The following is a 9,142-nucleotide window of genomic DNA, read 5'->3' on the forward strand; positions in this document are numbered from 1 at the left end:
TGCAGGCCAAAGAAAAACTAGGTGTTGCATAGCTCTAACGACAATGGGGGATAGTAGTGGACTGGTCTGATATCACCACCTTAAAATGAATGAGACGGATAATATTAAGAAAGCTCTTTTTAAATGGAACACAATCACATGGGTGTTTGTGAGTTCGTTTAATGTTGATGAACAACATTCTCCTAAAAGACTACACTTTTTAACTGAACCGCGACATTGGACTACAAGTTCCACTATTCCCTTCGACGCACTACGACCCGCCCAGCTCGTTTACGGCAGCTGTGACGGAAAAAAAGAGAGAAGAAGAAGAAGCAGCAGCTGCCAGCATGGCGTTTACTCTCTACTCTCTCATCCAGACCGCTATTCTGTGCACGAATGCGGTCGCTGTGTTGCATGAGGAGCGGTTTCTCAGCAAGAGTAAGCACACTGACAGATCTGACGTTTTTTTTATGAAATGTATTACTATTAGTATTAAATCGGCTGCTAGTTTGGAGTCAAAACATCAGCTGGCTGCTCATCATTCAGTCTGTAGTTTAGTTAAATTCACTCATTCACTCATTTTCATAGTGTATATATATATATATATATATATATATATATATATATATATATATATATAGATGTTTCCTGTTTCTCATTTTGTTGTTTACATAGTCTTTGCATGTGTGCACTTTTACGGAGTTGCTGCCTAATCTCATTGTACCAGTATAATGGTAATAAAGGCTTTCTATTCTATTTATATTCTAAATAGAGTGGCATGTTGATGTTTACAAAAATGAGCTACATGGAATTTTTATATACTACTATATATCAACTGTAATTTCCTGTCGACTTTAACCTCTCTATTTTGTTCTCCATCTGTGCCTCCAGTGGGCTGGGGCGTTGAACAAGGAGTTGGGGGTTTTGGGGATGATCCAGGAATCAAAGCTCAGATACTCAACCTCATCCGTTCAGTCAGGACCATCATGAGAGGTTAGCAAGACTATGAATGCACCCAGAAATAACAGAATCAGTGAACCCTCAAAATCTGTTACAAATCTGGCTGTGATTTTTGACTCTGAGCTCACTTTTATTCCACATACAGTCAGTCCGGAAAGTATTCAGAACGCTTCACTTTTCCCCACATTCTTTTATGTTACAGCCCTATTGATAATAGGAATAAATTCATTTTTTTCTGAGAATTCTACACAAAACACCCCATAATGACAACATGAAAGAAGTTTTGATGCGACTTTTGCGCAGAAATTTTTCTGTACCCTTCCCCAGATTTGTGCCTCGAAACAATCCTGTTTCGGAGGTCTGAAGACAATTCTTTTGACTTCATGTTTTTGTGTTGCAACATGCACTGCCAACTGTGAGAGCTTATATAGACAGGTGTGTCTTTCCAAATCAAGTCCAATCAACTGAATTCACCACAGGTGGACTCCGATTAAGTTGTAGAGACAACTTGAGAAGGATCAGTGGAAACAGAATGAACCAGAGCTCAATTTTGAGCTTCATGGCAAATGTTCTGAATACTTATGCACAGGTGATATTTATAGTTTTTAATTTTTTATAAATTTACAAAAATCATAACAAAACTTCTTTCATGTTGTCATTATGGGGTATTTTGTGTAGAATTCTGAGAAAAAAAATGAATTTATTCCTTTTATCAATAGGCCTGTAACATAAAAGAATGTGGGAAAAGTGAAGCGTTCTGAATACTTTCCGGACTGACTGTATTAAAAACATAACAAAGATTTGGTAAAAACAAAGGTTTTTACCATCTTAAGAACATAGCCAGAGTCCGCCCGTTTCTCTCTCAGGCTAGTACGGAGGTGCTAATGCTTTTATCTCATGTCGTTTACATTATTGTAACGCCCTGCTCTCTGGTCTTCCCAAAAAGAACATGTACAATCTACAATTATTACAGAATTCAGCCGCACGCGTGCTGACGAGGACCAGAGGGCGGGAGCACATTACACCTGTTTTAAAATCGCTGCATTGGCTCCCCGTGCGCTTCAGGATTGATTTTAAGGTTATTTTACTAGTTTTTAAGTGTCTTAATGGTCTTGGGCCATCTTATTTGTCTGCACTACTTTTACCCTATCGACCCTCACGGACCCTGAGGTCCTCCGGTGCCTTTTAACCATACCAAAAGTTAGAACCAGGACACACGGGGAGGCGGCATTCAGTTTTTATGGTCCCCGATTGTGGAAGAACCTCCCGGAGAACCTCAGGGCCGCAGAGACTGTTGATGTTTTTAAAAAGAGGCTCAAGACCCATCTCTTTAATCAGGCTTTTAACTGACTCATTTAACTCTTTTAAATTTCTTATGCTCACCCCTATTTTTATTGGATCTTACTGCTCTGTTTTATATTCATCTTTAGTTTATCCTGTTTTATCATATTTTATTTTCATTATTTTATCTCAATGTTATATTTAAATGTTTTGGTCGTTATTTATGGTCTATTTTATACATTCTATTGTTTTATTCTCTTAGTTTTTAATGTCTTGCTTTCTAGACATACTTTTAGGATTTTATGTTATGTTATACTTTTTTAAACTCTTTTAGTGTATCTTATCCTGCTTTCTTGTAGCTTTTATCTCCAGCGTTTCCTCATGGGGAGCCTCCATGCTGGGAGTGACTCTGGCCTGCAGGGGGTCGTCCTGGGGGTGGTTCTGGCCTGGATGGTTGTGGAGTTCTGCACCACGGCTTCACCGCTGTGGTGTGGACTCCTCTATCCGTCCGGGCCGGGATGGTCTCTGTGGAGGAAACCCTTGTAGCTGCGGGTTATGAGACCTCCTGGCGTGGACGGCTCCCTGTTACTGTTTCCTCACCTGGATCCTCTGTGCTCAGCCATGTCTACACCGTGTGTCTGCATGTGTGTCTGTGTGTGTAACTTGGGTGAATTGTGGTGTGTTTGTGTCTGTCTGTCTGTGTGTGTGCGGGGAGGGGGGAGGGGGGCAGGGCATTAATATGTTTTATGTTTATTTGTTTTATGTAAAGCACTTTGTGTTGCATTTTATATATGAAAGGTGCTTTATAAATAAAGTTTGATTTGATTTGAACTGAACACCAGGCAGACATAAATGTTTTGTTTTGCCTTAATTTAGGAAATATCCCATTCCATTATCAGAATTCTGTGCCACAACCATTTGTGTGTGCTCCTAAAATGTACCAAAGCATGATAACTGTTCCTAATATAAGCTTTTCCCCTCCTTCGTTGTTGTTTTAACAGTGCCCTTGATAATAGTGAACACTGCCTGCATCATCCTGCTGTTGCTGTTTGGTTGATGGCTGGGCGTTGGTCCACTGATCTGGAGGAAATTTGCCAAGGAACAACCACACACTTGTGTACGGAGCAGCTCCAGGTTTAGAGATTTTCATCATTGTCTGCCAACAACAAGGACGAAAAAGTTATTTTATTTTTGTTTTTTTCTTTAATATCTTCAATTTGCAGAGAGGGAACCACAAATAAGAATCTGCCTTCCAGCTGCAAAGACAAGAAGAGTTGACCCACTCACCAGACAAATATATCAGACTATCTCCCCTGCTCATGAGCACAGAAATGCCTACACGCATTACATTTTTTTAACATCATCTCGGACGTTTGTGCTGCACAGGTCATATTCATTGTTTTTCACAGTATGTTGAGAGGAATCTGTTTTGATGAGTTAGTGATATGTGCCATATGTTTTGTGAAAGGTTTAAATCAGCATCGAAGGCCTGGAAAGGTGCTTAAAATCAGTGTTCGGAGATCATAAACAATAACTTTAATCCTGTCGGTAGAGCTGTGTTATAAGCTGCAGACTTCTGCAGCGTGTTTGTACAGACAGATTGGGAGAAAACAGGATTTGTTAAAGTGACGGTCACTATAAAGGTTTAATTTTTGCTGTTTGTTGTCATTAACACATTTTCTTCCATATTATATTTTAAGCAATACTCCTGAAAACAAATCAAACTGGATGTACTGTTTTCAGTGTGGCCTGCACATCAAGGCTCTGTTTTTTTAAATAAATTTGGTTGAGTTTTTGTTTTTATTTTCTTTGTTTCCATGTACAAGTGTAGCAATAGAGAAATAAGGACAAATTGTCAGTAGATATTTTCTGCCCTAACAAGGAAATTGTTAAATTTATTTAACCACGGAAAATATTGATTGAAAAGAAATAAAAAATCTAAACATTTTTCATAAATGTTGATACGTGATAAATGATATACGAAGTGCATTATAATGGTTTGGAGAAACTGAAATTAAGAAATTACAAGCTGTGTATCTGTGTTTATTCTTTGCAATTAACAAACATTTTAACAGAATGAAGAAGGCTTACAGACTGTTGAAGATAAGACTGAGGAGAAGGAACGCAGATAAATAAGGACGGCGCTGACGGGATGTCTATGGCAAAATAACAGTGCTTTAGGTTAGATCATCCTCATGGAGATAAAGTCAGGCCTCAGCTAAGCATAAAAAATAAATAAATACAAAAATGAATACATTTATCAATGCTGTTGGATTTAAAGGCTTCAGCTGACTTTTTTTTGTAATATATAAATGCGTTAAGAGATACCCAATCCGAGATTTCATCCCACCCCTTCTCACTTTCCAGTGAGTACACTTCCCTTTTGTGCATATGTTTCCTGTTCCAATGATCCCCATATGTTGGAATTATCCCTATTCGCCCCCCTGCTCCTAAAAAACCATGTTTATTCACACACATTTTGACCCTAAATACACAAGAGCTGAGGAAAGGAGGGTTTACTGGAATTAGAAGCATATGTTTATCAAGGAGATTTGCACATTAAAGCCACTCTGATATGTGATTAGTCCGAATTTAGCTGCAGACCAACAGAGAAACCTGTAAGTTGTCACGGGTGAGAATGAATGTATTCAGTTCACAGTTTCAAATCTCTGTGTCATTAAAAATAAATCACATGGGGTGTTTTTCATTTTAGATAAACCGAGTAAAGTGTAAATTTACTAGTTCCCCATTTTAAAATGTAAACAACAGATCTTATTAAATAAAGTTACATTTTAAACAGCAACATATACGTCAGTAGCTATGGAATATACCAGTGTAATTTGCAAAGACAAAGACGATATAAAAACACTCACAAATGGAAGCTTTCATGATTCATTAAATTATTTAGATGAGAAAAAATATTCGAATGAAATGATTCATGTCTTCTTCACGTATCTTTTGATCTGACTGTAAGAGAAATGGAAAAAAAGAGAAAGATTTAATTGAAGTGATAAACATATCATTTTGTTGTGTGTGAGATTAGTTTTCCAGTATACTGTTTTCCACAATAAATGTGTGAAATACATAATATTTATGCAAGAACTAAAAGCTGACAAACAACTATGTTTTTCACCATGTGGAGGCTTCATGAAAAGAGGATTTGATCAGGGTTGTCTGGCATCATGCAGAGAGAAGGGTTTTAGCATATGATAATACATCCCTTCATAGAAAATCTAAAAGACCTACTAATGCCGTACATCTGTTGGTTGTTAATGTGATTGGGCACATATGTTTTTAATTTATCTATTTATTTATTTATTCTAATGAGTGTATGAGTGGTTATGGGAAACCCTCTTATCTGATTATCAAGTATCACTATATAACCATGTAACAATATATCGTGCCACGAAATTTCGCAATACAAAAACGTCACGATACGTGTCGTGGAGGTGACAAACTGTAGAGCGATATTGAGTTATTAATATTAATATATTGCGTTTACTAGCAACGCGCATCCTATTGGTGCAGCGGGATCACGTGACGACCGCACCTCGACCCGCGGACAAAAATCTTACTACGCTCAGAAAAACTAGTATTGTTTTGCGGTCCTGATCACGGGACTCTTGGGGGGTTTTGACCTCCGAACTTTTACTTATGAGGGGAGCATGAATCAATCTTTTTTATGATGTAAAGATTGTGTAGTCCAAAGGTGGGAGTGGGATGAAATGATAAGGGGTTCACCTTACGGCCTCAGGCTGGGAGCATGTGGCTGGAGCTCTTAGCTCTGGCAGAAGATAAATAACTGTCATTTTGCATTTTGAGTTTAGGACTTTTCATAGTTTATTTATTTACTTTTATTTATTTAGGTTGTTAAATTTCTGGAAAAGAAAAGTCAAGTCATACATGAGAGAGAAACTATTCAATTTGTGGCAAAATATTTGTACTTGTATGAAACTGAAGATGCATAATGCAAACCTGACATTTAATTTAGTTCAGTTTATAGAAAACGGTTGGCCTGGCTTTCTCTTTAAAACTTAAACAGTTATAAAGCATTACAAACTGTAACAATAGGGCAAACGCACAGCATTGTTTTGTATTTTGTGTCTTTCAAATAAAAGACAAATTTTTTCCAGTCATATGTTCCTCATTCAAAGTTGTTATATATATATATATATATATATATATATATATATATATATATATATATATATATATATATATATATATATATATAGGGGTGCCTCGACGACCCAATCCCTGGACCAAAACCCTCTCAGTAGGGACATGGAATGTCACCTAGCTGGGGGGGAAGGAGCCGGAGCTTGTGCGTGAGATTGAGAGATACCGGCTAGAGATAGTCGGGCTCTCTTCCACAGATAGCTTGGGCTCTGGAACCAGTTCCTTGAGAGGGGCTGGACCCTCCACTACTCTGGAGTTGCCCAGGGTGAGAGGCAGCGAGCTGGTGTGGGTTTGGTTATAGCCCCTCAGCTCAGTCGCCATGTGTTGGAGTTCACCCCGGTGAACGAGAGGGTCGCTTCCCTGCGCCTTCGGGTCGGGAAAAGGTCTCTCACTGTTGTTTGTGACTACGGGCCGAACAGCAGCGCGGAGTACCCGGCCTTCTTGGAGTCCCTGGGAGGAGTACTGGATAGTGCTCCAACTGGGGACTCCATTGTTCTACTGGGGGACTTCAACGCTCACGTGGGTAATGACAGTGATACCTGGAGAGGCGTGATTGGGAGGAACGGCCTCCCCGATCTGAACCCGAACAGTGTTTTGTTGTTGGACTTCTCTGCTAGTCACAGTTTGTCCATCACGAACACCATGTTCAAGCATAAGGGTGTCCATCAGTGCACGTGGCACCAGGACACCTTAGGCCGGAGGTCAATGATCGACTTTGTTGTTGTTTCATCTGACCTTCGGCCGCATGTCTTGGACACTCAGGTGAAGAGAGGGGCTGAGCTGTCAACTGATCACCACCTGGTGGTGAGTTGGATGCGCTGGCGGAGGGGGAGGTTGGACAGACCGGGCAGACCCAAACAGATTGTGAGGGTCTGTTGGGAACGTCTCGCTGAGCCCTCTGTCAGGGACATCTCCCACAGCTCGGGCAGTCCTGGAGGCAAAGACTCGGGTCTGGGAGGAGTTCGGAGAGGCCATGGAGGAGGACTTTCGGTCAGCCTCGAGGAAATTCTGGCAGACCGTTCGGCGCCTCAGAAGGGGGAAGCAGTACTCTGCAAGCACTGTTTACGGTGTGGGTGGGGAGCTGTTGACCTCGACTGGGGACATCGTCGGACGGTGGAAGGAATACTTTGAGGATCTCCCCAACCCGACTGACATGCCTTCCACTGGGGAAGCAGAGAGTGGGGACTCTGGGGCGTGCTCATCCATCACCCAAGCCGAGGTCACTGAGGCCCTGAGTACCTCAAGTCTCTGGATATCGTAGGGCTGTCTTGGTTGACACGCCTCTGCGACATAGGCATGGAGGAAGGGGGGACAGTACCGTTGGGGTGGCAAACCGGGGTGGTGGTCCCTCTGTTTAAAAAGGGGGACCGGAGAGTGTGTTCCAACTACAGGGGGATCAAACTTCTCAGCCTCCCCGGGAAAGTCTACGCCAGGGTACTGGAGAGGAGATATATATATATAAATATATATATATATAAATATATATATATATATATATATATATATATATATATATATATATCATTCTCGGTTTTCAGAAAGTATTTAATTTAAGAGTACGCTTAAATAACAAATAAATGAAATAAAATGATAAGAGAAGGGGTAAAATAATAAAAAGCACAAGTTGTTAAAAATAAGGGCAGTAGAGTACAGCAGGTAAGTATTTAATTTAGGAGTACGCTTCAGTAAACAGTAGGGGTGTAACAATATATCGTGCCACGAAATTTCGCGATACAAAAACATCACAATACATGTCGTGGAGGTGACAAAGTGTATTGCGATATTGGGGTTATTAATATTAATCTATTGTGTTGACTAGTAACGCGCATCCGACCCTCGGACCAAAATCTTCCTCCGCTCAGAAGAAACTAGTACCGTTTTGGTCCCGATCACGGGACTCTTGCAGGGTTTTGAGCTCTGAACTTTTACTGATGTAAGGCTGGTGTAGAGTTAAGCCTTACCTTATTAAATTAAACCTTTTTGGGGTTGGGAGTAGGATAAACACGGGGAAACTTCTGCTGAGTTCCAGTGTACTTTAATGTCCCTCAACAGTGTAGGATTTTAGAACATCAACAGGGCACCTAGTGCCGTACTGTGGCGTATCACTCCGCCCAATCTAAAACAGACTAATCACTACAGATAAACTGACTAGTGTCATTATAGTCCCTGATTTACATCAGAATAGAAAGAATATATTTATAAAATAATGAACCCTGAATTACCAAAATAACCTTCTTAACAAAAATAAATCTCCTCTTATACTTATAAGGTGAGCATGAATCAATCTTTTTTATGATGTAAAATTGTATGTATTTATTTACTTTTATTTATTTATTTAATTTTAGTTGTTAAATTTCAGGAAAAGAAAAAAGTCAAATCATACATGAGAGAAACTATTCAGTTTGTGGCTAAATATTTGTACTTGTATGAAACTGAAGATCATAATGCAAACCTGACATTTACTTTTAGTTCAGTTTGTGGAAAATGGTTGGCCTGGCTTTCTCTTTAAAACTTAAACAGTTATAAAGCATTACAAACTGGAACAATAGGGCACAGTATCTTTTTGTATTTTGTGTCTTTCAAATAAAAGACCAGTTTTTCCAGTCATATGTTCCTCATGCAAGGTTGTTAAAAAAATACTGCTATAATATCGTATTGTATTGTTATCGTGACCTCAATATTGTGTATCGTACCGTATCGTTACATTAGTATATCGTTACATCCCTAGTAAACAGTAATGTTT

The 9,142-nt window shown here is 39.5% G+C and overlaps 1 protein-coding gene across 3 annotated transcripts; it reads left to right on the forward strand.

The window, feature by feature from the left end:
* The first annotated feature begins 294 nt into the window (after positions 1–294).
* On the forward strand, positions 295–4,015 carry ier3ip1 (immediate early response 3 interacting protein 1). 3 transcript variants are annotated; one of them, XR_009783429.1, is made up of 4 exons: positions 295–417; positions 871–972; positions 3,222–3,354; positions 3,444–4,015. XR_009783429.1 is itself a non-coding variant. In XM_061733454.1 (3 exons), the coding sequence occupies exons 1-3, from the start codon at positions 327–329 to the stop codon at positions 3,275–3,277; spliced, it is 249 nt and encodes an 82-aa protein (XP_061589438.1). In that variant the 5' UTR covers positions 295–326; the 3' UTR covers positions 3,278–4,015. The 3 variants fall into 3 exon arrangements, 1 of the variants encoding a protein (XP_061589438.1); XR_009783428.1 differs by having other exon boundaries at positions 3,222–3,337; XM_061733454.1 differs by having other exon boundaries at positions 3,222–4,015.
* The last annotated feature ends 5,127 nt before the right edge of the window (positions 4,016–9,142 follow it).

The sequence above is a fragment of the Cololabis saira genome, chromosome 11, assembly GCF_033807715.1.
Source record: "Cololabis saira isolate AMF1-May2022 chromosome 11, fColSai1.1, whole genome shotgun sequence".
NCBI classification, from domain to species: domain Eukaryota; kingdom Metazoa; phylum Chordata; class Actinopteri; order Beloniformes; family Belonidae; genus Cololabis; species Cololabis saira.

Excerpts from the sequence above, each read along its gene's own strand:
- ier3ip1 (XM_061733454.1), top strand. The coding sequence starts at position 327 with ATGGCGTTTACTCTCTACTCTCTCATCCAGACCGCTATTCTGTGCACG. Across the intron at positions 418-870 it reads GGAGCGGTTTCTCAGCAAGA|TGGGCTGGGGCGTTGAACAA; the intron begins GTAAGCACACTG and ends CTGTGCCTCCAG. Across the intron at positions 973-3,221 it reads AGTCAGGACCATCATGAGAG|TGCCCTTGATAATAGTGAAC; the intron begins GTTAGCAAGACT and ends TTGTTTTAACAG.